The 19,201-nt window shown below is 40.3% G+C and overlaps 2 protein-coding genes across 2 annotated transcripts in view; one reads left to right on the top strand and one right to left on the bottom strand.

The window, feature by feature from the left end:
* LOC108700350 (synaptic vesicle glycoprotein 2A) overlaps positions 1-7,697 on the top strand; it is a 79,379-nt gene extending 71,682 nt beyond the window's left edge. Inside the window, exons 11-13 of the mRNA XM_018233462.2 lie at positions 1,101-1,307; positions 2,295-2,454; positions 3,797-7,697. Coding sequence (XP_018088951.1) covers positions 1,101-1,307; positions 2,295-2,454; positions 3,797-3,980 — 551 coding nt within the window. The 3' untranslated portion in view covers positions 3,981-7,697. The remainder of the gene's footprint in view (positions 1-1,100; positions 1,308-2,294; positions 2,455-3,796) is intronic.
* An 8,620-nt stretch (positions 7,698-16,317) lies between these two features.
* On the bottom strand, positions 16,318-18,673 carry bola1.S (bolA family member 1 S homeolog). Its single transcript, XM_018233460.2, has 2 exons — positions 18,299-18,673; positions 16,318-16,993 (listed from the first exon to the last, which is right to left on the bottom strand). Exon 2 carries the CDS (start codon positions 16,979-16,981, stop codon positions 16,544-16,546), a length of 438 nt encoding a protein of 145 aa, XP_018088949.1. The 5' UTR covers positions 16,982-16,993; positions 18,299-18,673; the 3' UTR covers positions 16,318-16,543.
* Between the last annotated feature and the right edge of the window lie 528 nt (positions 18,674-19,201).

Genomic DNA, 19,201 nt, shown 5'->3' with positions numbered 1-19,201 from the left:
ATGCGATTCACAGAGATGACAACACCGTGATAAAGGAATATGCGACAGCACTCATTCATAAGAGGAGTTAATTAAAATAGGCGTACATTCAGATAATCTCTTAAAGTGTTATGTTAAACAGGTACGGGATCTGTTATTCGGAAACCCGTTATCCCGAAATCTCTGAATTATGTAAAGGCTGCCTCTCATAGACTCCATTATAATCAAATAATCCATTTTTTAAAAAAAAATATTACCTTTTTCTCTGTAATAATAAAACAGTACCTTGTAATTGATGCAAACTAATATATAATAAATCCTTATTGGATGCCAACTTATTGGGTTTATTAAATGTTTACATGATTTTCTAGTAGACTTAGGTATGAAGATCCAAATAACAGAAAGACCCATTATCCGGAAACCTCCAGGTCCCGAGCATTCTGGAAACAGGTCCTATATATATATATATATATATATATATATATATATATATATATATATATATATATATATATATATATATATATATATATATATATATATATATATTAATATATACTATTAAAAACAGGACAGGGCTGATAGTCTATTGGCTGAAGAATGGTTTTAAGAATGTACAGTATATACTTTGCTGTTAAATAGTCACTATATCCCCCAAAATACTTTTCTTACACTAGTCTGTAGCAGGAGGATAGGCAACTGAAAAGTGGAGAAAATCTAGAGCATCCTACTTGTAATTAATACTAGGGATGCACCGAATCCAGGATTCAGCATTTTTCAGCAGGATTTGGATTCGGCTGAATCCTTCTGCCCGGCTGAACCAAATCCGAATTAGCATATGCAAATTAGGGGCGGGGAAGGGATTCATTTGACTTTTTGACACAAAACAAGGAAGTAAAAAATGTTTTCTCCTTCCCCCTAATTTGCATATGCAAATTAGAATTCGGATTTGGTTTGGTACTCGGCCAAATATTTCGCGAAGGATTCGGGGGTTTGTCCCAAAATAGTGCATTCGGTGCGTCCCTAATCAATACAGGCACTGCTAACCAAAATGGCCGACTCTCATACACATGCTTCTTTGGTTATATTCTCTGACTCACAATTCTGATCTGGATTCACAGACCTGTTCGATTACAAGTTCATCAACAGCAAGTTCACCAACAGCACGTTCCTGCACAGTAAGGAAGGGTGCCAGCTGGACTTCAGTGATGATATCAACAACGCCTACATGATATACTTTGTGAGCTTCCTGGGCACCCTCGCAGTCTTGCCTGGCAACATTGTGTCTGCTTTGCTCATGGACAAAATCGGGCGCCTTCGAATGCTGGGTGAGTTGCTTCTTCATCTGTGCCTGAGTGCACTTCAAGTCCAAAAGCGTCTTCCTAGGAAAATGCCTTCTTGGTGGTCAGAACAGATGGCAAGTTTATTTGCTGAATACCAAAACTAAGATTTAGTTGTTATTCATACATTTCCTGCTAGGAATGAATTACAACTCCTACTCTGCTACTCAGAAGCAGAACTTGTAGGACCCATTTGCTCCCCCTCCCTAATCCTGTTATTCCAATGTACAACTCAGAGGTGAGATGAATTCATACTGTAGTAGTAATGTAATTAATGCACACTGGCTTTGCTTAAATTATTCACAAAAGATTCTGTGCCACAACAACCATTTTTAAAGGAGAACTGGAGAAGGAAAGGCTGAATTTACTTGGGGGTGCTAAAAGTTAGGCACCCCCAACTGTTTGTATTTACTTACCTGAAACCCGTGGCCGGTGCTCCTATCAGCAGAAAACTGAGTCGGTTTTGGGGGTTCTTCCAGCGAGCACCACAGAGCAATCGCTTCCTTCTTTCTTTTCGCACGAATGTGCATGCGCAGTAGCCCGAAAAGCCAAACTTCAATGAAGAAGTTGTCTATTTCGCTCTAATGCGCATGCCCCAGAAAATTTGAAGAGAGAACTAGAAGGAAGCTTGAATCCACCATTAGTTGCGTCAATATCTCCATCGGACAATCAATGATGAACAACCCACCATTTAAGGAATAAAAGGTGGGCAACTCATGGGAATCCACATAAACTGTTAAGTGCATGGCTTCCTTGCCCTGGAGAGCTCTACACCAGATACACTATCAATAGTGCAGTGAGCACAAGCAGCTGCTGTGGATCATAGCAAGTGCTATATGTTTTAAACCATTGCACTTGCTCCTAACATTAATACAAACGTTAGCACATCTCTGTGGGGTTTAGAAATGGTCCAGGGTCTGGTGGCTTCTGTTAGTAGCATAGACCTACATTATTCTGCCTGCTTTCTATTCCCAGCTGGCTCCAGTGTTATGTCTTGCATCAGCTGCTTCTTCCTGTTCTTCGGAAACAGCGAGTCAGCCATGATTGCTTTGCTCTGCCTTTTCGGAGGGGTCAGCATTGCTTCTTGGAATGCCCTGGATGTCTTGACGGTGGAGCTCTATCCTTCTGATAAGAGGTAAAAGCAACTGCTAATTGGCTGATAGGAGACAGAATCAGAAACATATATTTAATGGAAGAACAAGCTGGCGATTTGTCCAGTGTGTGCCCCGAATAAAGGTTTTTTTTTACTTACTTACTCCTCCTGCTGAAGGCTCAGGGCTTGTGCAGCTGGGCCTCCCATCAAAACTTGAGACCTGCTGGTTAATTCTGGAATCTTTATATTTGGGTGCAGGTTACTGAATCAGGTCAAGTTTTCCCCTTCTTACACTATAAAGTGTATTGACAAATTGTTGACTGTGATTGCTTAAGGTGGGCACAAGATGGCACACACTATTATAGAAAATACTGACGACATGAGGAGTCTTACACTTTTAAATATGGGAAACCGAACCTGGTTAGGGTGAGAATATGAGGGGACTTATTTCTTAAAAGGTTTAAATGAACCCATAAACCCCTATTTATGAAGAACTGAAAATGTTTTGCGCTTATGACATCAATGTCAATGTTGATTTTTAATCCAGATTGAAATATATGTGAAATCTCACAACGCTATAATGCGCTATTTGTATATGTAGGCCTGTACAATAGACAGAAGGAACAATATAACCAATAGAACATACATATATAAGGTCTCATTTAAGACTGCAACCTCAGTTCCGTCAGCATGGGCATGTATTGATCAGTCTCAAAGCCTCTGGTGGAATCTGAATGAAGGAATGGGGTTGCAGAACTAGTACGAAAGGTAGGGATGCACTGAACCCACTGAACCCAAACTCTTATTTACATATGAAAATTATGGTAAAGGTAAAAAGAACCCCCCCAAAAAAAATCAGATTGTGTGACCAAAAACAATCACATGATTGTAAAAGTTCTGAAATAGTTTGGCCATGTACTTGGATTTGGCTGAATCTGAATCCTGCTGAAAAAGGATCAGATTTGGATGAATCTGGAATGTGGTGCATCCCTAGCTTAGTTACAAATGGGAAGAACCAATTCAGAACTGGATGGAGTTTTCCTATTGTCTTACATGTGTGCCATATCAACTAGAAATGACTTCTCTAGACCGAGATTCTGGTTACATTCTTCATCTTACATTCTTCTTAATACACATTCTGTATTTATCTATGGATGGAATACCAGCAATTAGGGATGCACCAAATATGCATATTAGGGGCAAGGAGGGAAATCACATGACTGTTTGTCACAAAACAAGAAATAATTTTTTTTCCACTTCCTGCCCCTAATCTTTCATGGCGGATTCGGCTGAATCCCAAATAGTGGATTTGGTGCATCCATACCGGCAATTAATATGGAAAATTCCTATATTTATATTTTGTTTTTATCTCCTCCCATTTTAGGACCACAGCTTTTGGATTCTTGAATGCCCTCTGCAAATTAGCTGCTGTCCTGGGAATCAGCATTTTTACTTCATTTGTTGGGGTAGCCAAAGCCGTACCCATCTTGTTGGCATCTGCAGCATTGGCGGTGGGTAGCTTTCTAGCCCTCAAACTACCGGAGACCCGAGGTCAAGTACTTCAGTGAAACGCACCCATGTACAAACAGATAACATATGTAGGCACTGTGAAACGTCTTTTTTTTTGTGGGGCCTGGCCCTGAATCCTCCTCTCCCCTGAGATATCAATACGGTAATATGAATAAGTGTTTGAGATAGAGTGATAGATAGATTGAGTGCTTTCAAGAGAACAGAAGGCTGAAATTGTTTGCACTATTGCTAGTCTTGAGAGTATCTTCAAGGATTATTTTGAGTTTGAGGTGGTTTAAGATAATCAGAATTGTAATTGTAGGAAAGAGGAGAGTTGAGGCTTCCCACATACCCTTGTTTCTGAGAACATTGACTGAAAGATTCTTGAGGTTTATAAAAAAAAAATTCTTTATCGTCTGAAAAAAAGCAATGGTCTTTACATACAGGTGGTAACTACTGACATATGGAAAAAATGATATACTTGCTGATATTGATTTAAAAGGGGAAGTTCACCTTTAAATTCAACTGTAGTATGTTATAGATGGACCTATTTAAAGCACATCTTCAATTGGTATTTGTTTTTTTGTAATGGTTAGGCTTTTTATTCTGGCCTTCAACCTGAAAATGCTGTTTGTCTGGGTCACAGATCCAGGCAACCAAAAAACATCTTTCCAAGGACTACAGCAACACAGATAACTCTTAAATTTCCAAGCTTGAGAAACACACAATGTAAAATGGAAAGATTTCGAAATTTGCCAAAAACTTAAAAATGAAGACCACTTGCAAATTGTCTTAGAACAAATAACACGCCTAAATCATACCAAGGGGGTTATTTATCAAAATCCTTGAAAAATTCAAGTTTTTTTTTTACTATAATATCCAAATTTTTAGTTGAAAAAAAACCCTGAATTTTTCAAAATGTATTAAACCCCGTGGCTGTAAAAAGTCTGAATGTGAAAATCATCTTCAACCTGTCGTGGTCCTGTAGAAGTCAATGGCAGAGGTCCTATTTGAATTTGCGCTGGGTTTCATACAATAGTCCAAACATTTCTGACTTTTCCGACGATTTCATGAAAATGTCGGACTTTTCGGGCATAAAATCCAAAGAATTTGGAGTTTTTACGAAACAATCAAAAAAGTCACGGTTTTTGTCAATCCAGTTCCTTTTCATGGATTCAAGTTTGGTCGGACTTTTTCATTTAAATAATCTAAAAAATGTGGATTTTGATAACTAACCCCCCAAAAGTAAAATTTATGGTGAATTACCTCTTTAAAACTCCAAACCACTTTTCACCAGTTATTGTATGAAATTGCACAGGACTACTTTCCTATTTCCCCTATAAAGAGGCTCCTTCCAGATCCCTCACCATCTAGCTGACTCTTACCCTGTTGTGCTGGACCAGAACCAGCCCAGAGTTTTCAGTCCATAGTGCAGATATGCAGAAACTAAGAGGTAGAGCTGGAATATGGGATATAGTCCGGTAGCTCAATGCACTATAACTGGTGAAAGGACTGTTCTGGGTCTTTAATTTCCCTTTAAAAGATAAATTACTACCTGTTGTAGAACCTTTAAAAAACAAAAACAGTAACTTGATGCAGATAAATGTCAAACCTAAGTCAATGCTTACACTAAACAAAGGTTATTACATAGACCTTAATAAGTCATGGCCATAATTAGTTAAATAGACAGGTATTTTAGAGGGGGGCAATAAGGTTTTGGATATCAGCTATATACACTAGGTGGCAGCAGTGCACTTACAACATATTCACTAGATATCATACATTTTTCAATGAGCAATGATTCTGTTATCAGTGGCACTTATAATACAGTTGTATTCCCACTGCAACATGTCTTTCGTGGCCAATTTGTAGTGGCAATTGTAAATGTAAACACCGGAAAGCAGTCAAACATTCCTTTAAACGAGGGCGCAGTTGAATAGACCTCTTTTTAATCAAGAGATCTGTCAAATTTCCTTAAAAGCACAAAGCAAGTGAAGAGGAGGTCTGAGATGTTTAACAAACCTACTTTGTTAGTTTGAGCACATAAACAAGATAAAACGATTTTTTTTTAATCAACTGCCATATTTATAAAATATATATAACTGCACACATTTCTTAAAAAAAAAAAAATTTCAATTGTTGATCAAGTTTAAAAGCATATCCTGGATACAGGGAGGTGTTAATTATAAAATATTCCGTTATCGTGGCATGGAAGTAATTGGTTCCTGGATGAGGAACAGGGATGTCTTCAGTTGTTGTGGAAATACATCTCTCACTTTCTTCACCAGCGAAAACATTGGGGTTTGTATTTCTGCAAGTATTGGGAGGCCACAGCTTCAATACTCTTTATTTTAGCCAGAATCTGTTAACAGGCCTTGATAGCTTTAAGCTAGATATAAACAGGCTGATCATATCTTCAGTCCTTTTGCCAACAATTGGATCTCCAGTAGAGTACTGTTGGCCCAGAGGCCACCGACAGCATCTATGGATTTTTCATGTCAGTTTTGTCAATATCTGAACCAGAAATGATCAGGTATTGCTTAAGGAGACCATAGTTTGACTATAGTATAACCAATCTGCATCCAATATCTGCCTATGTCCAGCTTTACTGTCTTTCATTGGAAAGATAAGGCATTTTTCTTGAAACTCCCAATCTTAAAGGGGAACCACAAAATCTTCTTGTTCAAAGAGTGTGTTCCACTTGAAAGATCACAATAATACTTAGGGGCTTCAGATTTCCTCCACTATACTGGGCTGCCATTTCTCTATGTTCAAAATGGTGTTCAATATAGACATTTTGCATTGCCAATCAGTAGAAGGCCCTTGGCATTTAAGAATTTAAAGCAACTGGTTGCATAGTTCAAGTCAAGTTATTGTCTTAAAAACATATCACATTATAACTTGATATAACTCCAAGAACCCCTGCTAAATCAATCCAGTTCAACACTATTTGGCATTTATTTCACGTGGTCTTAAACCAAGTAATTTATGGAGACATATCTCTGTTAATTTGCATTCTTTTATCCTTAGAACAACTCTGAGTACTTGAAAGTGCCATTCTCTGGTCCTACAAATTTAACAACAGGCAGCGAGTTATCTGGAAAAACCCTGCCAGGTATTGTAACAACACACACTGATCAAAGGAAAGAATTAGAATATAATATGTTTATATGATAAATAGGAAAGGCTGCCATTTTGTGTACAATATTGTATATACATATTTATTCATTATATATTGGGGGTTGAGTGGGGAATTGCAGGCTAATGAAAATAAATATATAGTCAGATTAGTCATTCTAGAAAAGCCTGTTATCTCTTAGAAGATATTGAACATATCTTTAAAAAAAAGTGTGCAAATATATTAGGTTTTTAAGCACAGGGGACCCTAATTCAGCCATTTATTTGGATACCTTGAAACAGAAGACGAATAGAAACAGCCAAGAAGCACCTACTGAAATGTTGGGTGGAACGTTGCCCAGTCAATGCTTCTGTAGAACAATCTAAGGCTACAACAGAAGGATCTTTGCTTGGCAAGGTTCCTTTGGCTCTGGACCTTACAGCCTATGGAGGTTACGATGCCTTTTAAGAACTTGTCCCATGCCAAGATGTCTCATATGAATACAAATGTGCTGGAATTTGGTCTTAGGTTTTATAAAATTGAACTTATTTTACCTGAAACAGTCAGTAAGTAGTGGCTGATAGATATAATAACCAATTGGTTTTAGAATATGAGAAATTTTAGGTGTTAAAGATACATCATAGTTTACAGCAGAAAAGAACTGTTTACAAATGTCCTTTGCAAGCCTGACTTTAGCTTGATCACGCCACGTCTCTCTGCTGGTTGCAATTAGTCTAAAAGAATATTCTATAATTATATATGTCGTAGTTTTAAGCATAATTATGTACTGATTTGTACAGAAATGTAAACAAAGAAAAAAAAAACAAGAAATCAAATTATTTTTCAATGGTAGAAAATAGGCATTATGTATTGCCGCTCTGTCTTGCATCGTTGTTTGGTAGTTAGAACTACCAAAAAGAATTTTGTGTATTTCGAAAACAACCTTGTTTAGATCTCACAGATCACCTTCAGTAGTTCACACCAGTAGATATTGTAATGTCTTTGGCTATGGTCAAAGTTTGCCATTCCAGAAATAAGATTATTATTGTTACCCGATTCTTTATTAAAAAACAATTTCCACATAAAAAAAAACCAGAAGAAAGCTGCTGTTTCAAAATGGTAGATCATACGTAGATGACAAACTACTTCCAGTGCTGAGGTTAATAAAGAATCACTACACGCATGAAAGCTGGTATCAAAACTGGTGGATAACCAATAGATGCCAAACAAATCAAGAGCCGAGGTCAACAAAATATCACTAAGAACATGAAAGCTGGAATTTCAAAATGGCTTCCTGTGCCGAGGTCCATGAAATATCAAGACGCCAAATGGTGTATCTGAGGCCTAACTTTAATGAAAGTCATATTATATGGTAAGGGTTACATTATTCAATATACATTATATAGCTTTAAAGTATGTGGACACCTGTCCAATATCTTATTCCAAGACCAAAGTGTCCTCACGTTGCTACTAAAAGAGTCTTTACCCAAACTGTTGACATAATTGTTGCAGAATTGTCAACAATATCATTTTATGACGTAGTGGCACCAATAGCTGGTTAATTAGCCAATTCCAGTCATAAGAAGGGGTGTCTGAAAACTCTGGCTATATAATGTATAAACGTCTTGACCCATTAAAGGAATGCACTTAACACTAATTTGCAGTTTACATTATACACAGATTATTCCAAAAGTTTTTTTTAATGCTCTAGGATTGGCCATTTAACAGTATAAACGGGTTACTTTTCTAGCAAGACAATACCTCTCATTTGAGCAATACAGTTAAGCTGGCCATAGATGCAAAGATCCGATCGCACGAATCATCGTACGATCGGACTTTCCCATCTCCCGACCCGCCACTAACCATTCAGATCAAAGTCTTACCAGTCAGATTAGTTAAAGAACAGATCAGCAATGTTCTGCCCCTGACAGCAATCGTACGATATCTATGTCTAACCAAAGCTGGTGACAGTCTCCCACTGAAAAACGTACTATCGGCAATACACGCAGAGATATTATCGGCAGCCGACAGAAATTTTCTAACCTGTCCGATCGACCAAACGACCGATCTCCGCCGGACGAAAAATGTCGGGACTCTCCACACACGGTTCGAAAATCGTACGATTCGTACGATCAGATCTTTGCGTCTATGGCCAGCTTTACTTTCTGGTTACCTAAACTCTTTGCAAATGCTACAGAATTTAGAATAAGCTCAGTAATTCTGCCGTTAGGCTCATGTCAGGCCAGTTATAGAGACAAGCACACACGCCTTTAGACTGGAGGTTATTTTGCCAATAATGGGGAAACTTTGCATACTGATATATTTAATTACTAGTGCTGCCACTAAACTCCCCTCAGCTGAGGCACATTCCATGTTATTTACCTTGGTGGTGACATTCTTCATAGACATGTTCAAGGCAAAGTCCCTGTCCATTAGAAGTTGTTGAAGTCTTTGTTGAATATCTTAAACAAGGTAAATAGCATGGCTGTTACACGTATGACTATGAAGATTTTCATTCATCCAGGTCATGGTATATCTAGTATAGGTCAATCTAAAAACAACTGGACTTGCTGAGTAATTACTCAGCAAGTCCAGTTGTTTTTAGATTGACCTATGCTAGATATGGCTGTTACACATTATATAACACTGCCTTAAAGGAGTCAGGCTAGAATCTGGCCTCCAACCAACGCATATATTACTAAAATATCTCTGGTGTGATCTGCTTTTGTAAGTTGTGGCTACATTTTCAGGCTGTATTCCTTATTATGTAAACAGCCTACAATACGGTACATTCCATCCGTTACAAAGATCAATGTGTTGCTTAATGAAACTGCACGGTAGGAAATAAAACTCTGCCATTAACCAGAAATAAACATTGTAGTTATATCGATAGCGCATAATTCAATTAGAATCAATAGGATTAGAGAGTTTAATACTGGACCATCACTTTGTGCTCATGTGTTTGGCTCTGCAGTATTCTTTACTATTAAGCTTGCAGATACAAGGAGTGTGTATTGACATGCAAATTCTGTCTGGAGTATGGATTATTGTGGCTTCAACATGCAACCTGATGACGTCCTTTATTTTATTCACCTGTAAATGAGAGCCAGCAAGCACACAATCCTTCAAGATTCCATCCCCCCTCCAGACAAAATAGTAGGAGGTGGGAGGAAACGAGAACTTGTTGCTTACACAGGACTTCAAGCGGCTGGACTGTAAAACGCTAAAAATTAAAAATGGACTCCATGCAGTCATCGGCGGCTTGTCATGAACAACATTGTGACAATCACTTTGTGTGCTGTGTGTACGTCACTTGTCATTTATTGCCAAATATTTTATACTTTATTTTTTTTTTCTCTTTTGTCTATCTGGCGTATGAACTACAATAACTGATGCAATAGTTTTAGCTGTTTGAAGTATGATATGTAATAGTGACAGAGGTAAGGAGGTCGGAAGTCTGTTTAAGAAGCTGATCTAGGCCTCAAAAACATTGCTACGTTAATGGCTGGAAAGCTATTTTCTTATATCGTCCTTTCAATAACAGGGTAACGGTCTCCTCAATAAACTTACCTAGAATTAATGAAACTAGGTTGGTTCATTCAGTTGTACCTGCGTTTATATTGTTCATTTATCCAACGTCTGCTCCTCTCCAAACAGTGTGTTTTACATAATATAAAGAATTTTGCAGACCAAAGATGGGTTGAGGTCGAAACCCCCACTATCAATTAAGCTTAATATTTTCGTTATGTAAATTCTACCTCAGGAAGGTGAGGATTTCTGTACTGGGTAACAGTTGCTTGTTTTTTGTTTTTTTTTATGCAATACACAGAAATTAAAATAATTAGGCTGCACTTAGCATAGCAAAATAGTACACAAGTATCTATCCGTAAATGTTACCTTCAGTCTAAACTCCCCTGCCTCTTCCAGTACCACAACCATTACTTTAAGATTAATTCCAGGTATACGAGAAAGGGAATGCAGAGGTCAATGAGCCAGGGTGTTTTTAAAAGTAAATGCAAATAACAGTCAGTAAATAATTCTAGTGTGTCAATGAATGTCTATCAACTTTGAGAGCATCATAAGGGCTGATAACATGCAGGGCCGGCCTTAGGCCTATTGGACCTGGGGGCCCCGCACCACAGGGCAGCACAGATAATATTTCCCTCAGCACATGATGCTGCCTGGCCTGCCCCCAACTTTGAGAGTCCAGCCCATCCCCAAATCCATAGGTCCAGCCCACCCCCAACTCTGATAAGTCAGCCTATCCCCCAACTCCATAGGTCTAGCCTGCCCCCAACTCTCATAGGCCCAGCTTTCCTCCAACCTTGATAGGCCCTGCCTGCCCCCAATCCAACCAAGCCTGCTCCCAAGCTGAATCGGCCCAGCCTGCCCAAAACTAATTGGCCCAGTCCACTCTCCTATTTCCTCCCTCTCTCTCTTACCCTGTGTGCCCCTATTATGTGCCCCTATTTCATCCCTCTCACTCTCTTACCTTGTCTGCCCCTTTCCTTTCTATTTTGTGCCTGTATGCCCTTATTTTCCTAAATACTTGGTGTGTCAGTAGCCAGCAACACTTTGTCTAGGGGCCCCGCCAACATGGTCCCAATTGGGCCCCACATTTGATAGGATCAGCCCTGATAACATGTAACAAGTATTCTAAGTTTAGTGTCTTCAAGACATAGGGGCTGATTTTAGAACAAGTTAAAGTCCCGTCAGGGCGATAACTACATCAGCTTGTTGATGTGATCTTTGCCCAAAAGCATGTATCATAGTGATCCAATCATGTGGCCCAAGGTGTACATATCAGAGAAACATCTGCTCGTTTGCGCCTTTTCCAAAACTAGCCCCAATTCAACATAATCAATAGTCAACAAACGAGAAAAGAAATACAAGCGTCTCTATTGGAATCCAAGTTAATTTATGCAGCCGTTTAGCATATAGGCCTCCAGCTTCTGACAGACTTTTCCTATCTCCGTACCTCTGTGTCCGATTAATATTTTTCTTGTTCTTTACCCATTCCTCTCGTCGTACTTGGTCCTCACATATGTAGCAATGTCCGTTTGCCAACCGTACTGTGCTGTAGTTTAGATGTTTGTAAAAAAACAAAAAAGAAAAAAACAGCAAAGGTCTAAGAAACTACAAATGTTGTCCTGCAAATGATCCATTTGTCTATATATAATATATAAATATATAAAACAAAAATTGCTATATGAGAGGTATTTTATTGTTATGCTGATATGGTGCTGTGAAAGGTTTGTGTGAGAATCCGTGCTCCCTGGAAAGAGACGATTTCCAGAGAGCAACAATGTCAATAAAATAAATGTAAACCCATGTGTAATGATGCGTGTCTTGGTGAATCAATATGAAGCTTCCGATCGATCTCACCAGCATGGAGAGCACATGGTATGGAACTGGAACACCTAAACAACCGTACAAGTGGTGACTTATATGGGTTTGAAATGAAAGTCACATCCATTGCATTAAAGTCAGTATACAAATTCTGTGACACTCACCTCAAACTTTTGGTACGTTACAATTTTGGCATAACCAATCTAAAGATTAGCTATTATATTCATGTCGGCAAATTTGAGTTCCAAACTCTGGTAAAGCTTGAGTGGACTCCATGTTACATCTGATACTATAAGAACAAGTATATACATATTATTTTGAATATCAAAAGTGATTATTGTATTTGAAGACTACAGAGATGGTCATATATTGTATCATAGGTCCAGGACCGGACTGAGAATTAAATAGGCCCTGGCATTTCAGGTACACAGAGGCCCAATCAGCCCACACAGAGTCCCAAACAGCCCCCACCAGCCCACTAAATACTGACTTTCTATGGTACCTTATAGCAGCCCCTCTGGCATTTGCCAGAACCCACAGATTGCCAGTCCGGGCCTGCATAGGTCCATGGTTAGACCTCACTTTGAATATTGTGTTCAGATTTTGTTTTGGAGGCCCAGTTCACGGACTTACAAAAACAGGAAATTAAGACGATGGTCTAAATAACCAAGAATATTAGGGAATATTTCAAGACCATATTATGTGCAGCTTAGTAGAGAGAAGGGAGCGAAGTGGTAAGATCAAATCAATCAAATGATTAACGGGATAAGTGGAGTCCGGAAAGCAGATAATAGCTAGAAGCTACAGAACATGCAGGTGGGGAGGGGGGACAAGGAAACTTTTTTTTAAAAAAAAAAAAAGTGACAGAAAGAATAATCTTCCAGTTGAGGTTGGCATGGCTAATTCAAGAATACATACAAGCATAGGACCAATATAAAGGAATGTTAAAGGGATACTGTCATGGGAAAAAAACATTTTTTCAAAATGAATCAGTTAATAGTGCTGCACCAGCAGAATTCTGCACTGAAATCCATTTCTCAAAAGAGCAAACAGATTTTTTTATATTCAATTTTGAAATCTGACATGGGGCTAGACATATTGTCAATTTCCCAGCTGCCCCAAGTCATGTGACTTGTGCTCTGATAAACTTCAATCACTCTTTACTGCTGTACTGCAAGTTGGAGTGATATCACCCCTCCCTTTTTCCCCCCGGCAGCCAAACATAAGAACAATGGGAAGGTAACCAGATAGCAGCTCCCTAACACAAGATAACAGCTGCCTGGTAGATCTAAGAACAGCACTCAATAGTAAAAACCCATGTCTCACTGAGACACATTCAGTTACATTGAGAAGGAAAAACAGCAGCCTGCCAGAAAGCATTTCTCTCCCACAAGTCACATGACATGGGGCAGCTGGGAAATTGACAAAATGTCTAGTCCCATGTCAGATTTCAAAATTGAATATAAAAAAATCTGTTTGCTCTTTTGAGAAATGGATTTCAGTGCAGAATTCTGCTGGAGTAGCACTTCTAACTGATGCATTTTGAAAAAAACATGTTTTGCGATGACAGTATCCCTTTAAGGCATTAAACCATAACCAGACTTATGGCATTGCTAGAGGGCTTAGCCATGATACTGGCTATAGACACTGTGATGTCTTGGTTTGCCAGTGACTCGTGTGCCGAGAAGGGGCAGAGTTAGACTGGCTCTTATATCTAGAAACATTAATTGTTATCCAATAGTATTGCAGGGTGATCTATCCATCCTGTCTGACAAAAGGCCCATACATGCTCCAATGGTTCGGAAATGAGGTTGAAATGAGCCAAAAAATGTATAACATATGCCTGCAATTGTGTGAGGCCTGGTCACAGACTGTTATAATCAGGTAAGGAATATTTTAAAATATACCCTTTAAGCAATGTGTGCATTGGTTGGCAATGTCGCTGCACTGGACAGTTGAAAGGCACAGCACCCAAACATGTTCATTATACGGTTAGTTAATAAGAAAGCAGTTTTGAAAAATATAAATAAGACGATGCTATGTGTGAATCAAAGATAATTACAAAATCATGAAAAAAATCCACCCAAATGCCCCTTTGATAGCAGGATGTGAACTTCCCTAAAAAATAATTCATTTTTATTTATGCCCAACCGTCTTCATAGGCTTCTGAGCCTTATGCAGTTGTGGTTAAATGACAGTTTGAGACGCATAGTTATTTGCATTGTCGGAATGGGACACAGGTGCCCACCCAAAAACCTAAGACCAGGGACCCACTCTCAGTACTATTATTCTTCCTCTCCTCACTCAACCTCTATTCTCCTAGTCTCTTTTCTTTACATACTATAATCTATTATTCCTTCTATTTAGCCTCTTTGTTCTCATAGAAATAAAGAATGACCATGAAATAGGCCAAATGTTTAGCAGCATGAGGGACCATTGACACCTGGGCCCACCGGGAGTTTCATGGTATCCAGGTGGGCCAGTCCGACACTGGTTATTTGCCAGATTTTAACCATTATACAGAAGCACATTGAAGATTCTCTTGCAGAAAATGTTTGTAGTTATTATTATACCTAATGGCTATCATCTTCTGATCCAGCGAGCCCTCATTATTTAAATATCTGCGCCAGACCCGGCCATCTGTGACATCACCAGAGGGAGCAAGGCTGGAGTGAGTACAGGCAGTCCCCGGGTTAAGTACGAGATGGGGTCTGTAGGTTTGTTCTTAAGTTGGATTTGTAAGTAAATTGAAATATATACGTTTACTTATTAAAAGCAACATAGTATTTATTTTTACCTTTCTGTGCTCTGCAGTAGACAACACATGCCAGAGGGGATTGGGGCAGTTGGTTTATTAAAGCTAAATGCTAATAAAGGCCAAGCAAACCATAATATGTTACTGTAACAGCCCCCGTCTGTAAGTGTGAGTTGTATGTAAGTCGGGTGTATGTAACTCGAGGACTCCCTGTATATAAACAAGCTGACGGCAGGCAGCCGTAGGAGAAATTGGTGGACGATATCGTCATAAGCAGTAGAGTCCTGCATCGGGTTGTGTACCTGTGGAATACCCGAAATATGATTGGGACTCAGGCGGATTATTCTTCATTTGATCAGTGAGTGGGTGGCCTGCGGGTACCCGTACCTCTGCAGTGGAAGACCACAGGTGACCAATCTCGGGGAACAGCTGAAAATTGAAGTGTCCCAATGGTAAAAAACAGCTGACGTTACATCACTTCTGGTCTACATGGCATCACTTCCTGTCGGCAAGGCGAACACTGCAGGGAACAGATTGGGTGAAAATCCATGGGGTTGCGAATAGGGATGCACTGAACTACTTTGGATTCGGCCCCCGAATCCTTCGCGAAAGATTCGACCAAATCCCAAACCGAATCCGAACCCTAATTTGCATATGCAAATTAGGGGTGGGAAGGGGAAAATATTTTTTACTTCCTTGTTTTGTGACAAAAAGTAATGTGATTTCCCTCATCGCCCCTAATTTGCATATGCAAATTAGGATTCAGTTCGGCCAGGCAGAAGGATTCGGCCGAATCCTGCTGAAAAAGGCTGAATCCTGGCCGAATCCCAAACTGAATCCTGGATTCGGTGCATCCCTAGTTGGGAAGGCAGGTAAGAGGCTCCTGGTCAGGCTTGGGGAAAATGGGTACAGGTTGGGTGCTGTTTTTAGAAAACAGACCTGTGCAACTCTAACAGGCAGGTTGGCTGTGGGAAGAGTTTGCCCGTGACCCACAAAAGATGTGTGCCTGTGGGCTTTGGGCCTGACTGTACATCACTGGCTGTTTTATTCAACAATACCACACCCCCCAGTTCCAGGTGAAGTGAGAATTCAGGACAAGGATAAATGCAATATGTAAGATTGGCTTCTAAGGAGGAGGCAGTACATGAACAAAATTCACAGAACTCTCAGCACATAATGACTTAATTTCTTTATTTGATGGTAACAACATAATCAATTTAACCCCCTGTCAAACCATCACAAATATGGACAGAAGTACCATTTCTCTGGATCAGTTCGGTACACTGCCCTAGGCTGGCCACAAACAGGTTAAGTTAACAATTTTCTTCTGAAAAAAAAACCCAAAAACCAGAAAAGTCAACTGTAGTTATCAGGTGTAGAAGCTTCCATAAAAGTCACATCTACACTTGAGTGCCAAGTTTCTTGATCATCTCCGGGTCATGCTTTGAGCTGCCCATGCAGGCTGGGCTTTTGCCGATGGTGGGTTTTTCCTCCCATTGTTGAGGGGTTTTGGCTTGGATGGACAAGGCATGAACAGGACCAGCTAACTCTTCCTTCAGCAGTTCGTTCACCAGTCTATGCCTCTGGATCAGAGATTTGCCAAGGAAGATCTCAGAGACTACCACCACCTTAAAGTGTGTTTCTGAGCCCTTGGGCACCGCGTGCATGTAGCTCTCATTCAGCACCTCCAAGTGGCTGGGCTTCAGGGTCTCGGTCAGTTTGGATCGGATGGCCTTCTCCACCGGCCTCTCCATGTGAAGCTGTGATCTAGAATACGGCAACGTGGCCAAAGTCCAAGGTATCCTGCATTGAGTTTGGAGCAGGCGCAAAGGCAGCATCAGAATGAGAAGCTACAGGCCAAAGAGAAATCCCAAATTATTCATGGGGACACACTAGGAATTATCTTCATGTTGTGGGCTCTTTGATGCATCTGCTTTTAAGCATACCTCCCAAATGTCCCGTTTTAAGCAGGACAGTCCCGCTTTTGACAGCTCAACCCGCAGACCCGCATTTGTACTGAAATGTCCTGCCTTTTTATTTGATCTCATGCACTGAACAGCCATAAAAGTTTCTAACTTAATTGGATTTTGGCTAGGGTTGCCACCTTTTGAGAATTTTTTTACCGGCCAGTGGTGGGGGCGGGCATAAAAGGGACGGGCCGCAATGTAAAGGGGACAGGCCCTGATGCAAAATGGGTGGAGCCACTGGGCGATGGGCAGAAGACGGAGAAAAGGGCCAAGGGCTTTTGTTAATGGTATTACAAATTTACCGGAAACTACATTGCTGGTAAATTTGTAATACCAGTCTCGGTCTTGGCAAGTGTTTTACTGGGCCGTGATGTAGAGAGGCGGGGCCGTGTCATAGAGGAGCGGGACTAGGGTTGCCACCTTTCTAAAGAATTTTACAGGCCGGTGGGGGATGGGAACAAAAGGGGGCAGTCCTTGAAAGGCAGAGCCACGCACAGTGATGCCAAAAACATGCGCAATGGCCAGAAGCCTGAAAAAAAAAGTAAGTTCTGAACGAATTGGGGGCGAGCCAAGGTTTTTTTTTTAAGGGTATTAAAAATTACTGGCAACTACATTGACGATAAATTTGTAATACCGGCCCTGGCCTTGGCAGGTTTTTTACCGGCTCGATGGCAACCCTAGGCGGGACCGTGGTATAGGGGCGGGGCTATGACGTGGCAATCGGGCGATCGCCTTGTCAATCATTGGGAAGTATTGACCCGTGCAGCCCTTCAAAACACTGGGTTGTCTGGGTCAAACCAGAACAGGTGGCAAACCTATGGCCGGGACCGGGAGGCAACCCTACTTTTGGCCCAGAACAGATACGTTGATAATTTTGTAACAATTTTGTCTGTTGTTGGAGAACTAAGACTCTTTTGTTTCCACTTTCTGTTTCCAAAATGTTGGGAGATATGTTTTTAAAAACAGACCCACAATGCCCCTTGGGGAATTCACCTCAAAGTGACACCCTGAAAATGTGCACCAGGACAGTTCCTCATAGCAACCAATCAGCGCTTTCATTGGTTCAGTCAGCGCCAGGCACAGCAATGAAAGGAAAAAATATGATTGGTTGCTATGGGTTATTTCCCACAGACTATATTATAGGCATACTTATCAAACATGAAACACCATTCACCAATAAAACCATACCTGAGGCGCTTTTGTGGGGTTCAGACCGGGAGTCGTATTATTATTATTATTAACAACAACCAGTCTCGGGTCAGAGCGTCATTCCGTGTTACGTCAGCAGACGCATTATAGCTCGTCGGGAAATGTAGTTCTTAGCGGCTCCAGCTCCATCTTCCTGCAGCGCTACAATGCGCTACAATAAACTACAACTCCCAGAATGCCTTTGTCATAAAGCCAGGCGAGGGAATAGAGCGGCTTGCGTTTCGTCTCACTTCTAACAGCTTCAATTCTGTCTAACAGGATCCTTCCGTCGTAAAGCCACTTTTTTACGAGTATAGACGCGCTTTTAAAACAGGAATCCCGTTTCGTGGGCACGTTACTTGCCTTGGTTTCATTGAACGCTATGAAACTAAATGGGCGGCGCCTTCATATATAAATGTGTGTGTATATATCTCACCGGCCGCTAGGGGGCAGACTTGTTCTATTACACTGGTCTGGTACTGTTGTATGTGGCGTCTATTGTATAATGGGAATCATGGTCCTTTTATGTCTGGGCTGCCACTTTGTACAGAACCCTTCTCTCCCAGGGCAGCAAATATTCTGAATTTAGGGCCAGGTTTTATGATTTTAGGGATTTGTGGTTTCCTGAAAGTGGTTTAATTCATGTGAGAGTTTATATGAGAAAACAAATGTACTGGGGAGAGAGTTATAGGGAAATGAGTCTGACCCCTACATTAGGGATAGAGATAATAATATTACCTGGTTCTCCCCTGTTCAATTGGCCTTATAGGAATTTGTCATTTGGACAATAAAGAAAATGAAGTTTTTTTGTGTCACGTTTCGCTGTGGGCAAAATATTCCTTTTTTAACGAGGGGCCTTATCCGAGTACCTCTATGAAAAACCATTTGGTACATTCCTTAAAA

The sequence above is a fragment of the Xenopus laevis genome, chromosome 8S, assembly GCF_017654675.1.
Source record: "Xenopus laevis strain J_2021 chromosome 8S, Xenopus_laevis_v10.1, whole genome shotgun sequence".
Lineage (NCBI taxonomy): Eukaryota > Metazoa > Chordata > Amphibia > Anura > Pipidae > Xenopus > Xenopus laevis.
The sequence above is the reverse complement of the archived record's forward strand: the minus strand, read 5'-3'. Positions and strand labels throughout refer to the sequence as shown.

What these genes read in the sequence shown, in the direction of transcription:
- bola1.S (XM_018233460.2), bottom strand. Translation starts at nt 16,981, where the DNA reads ATGCTGCCTTTGCGCCTGCTCCAAACTCAATGCAGGATACCTTGGACT.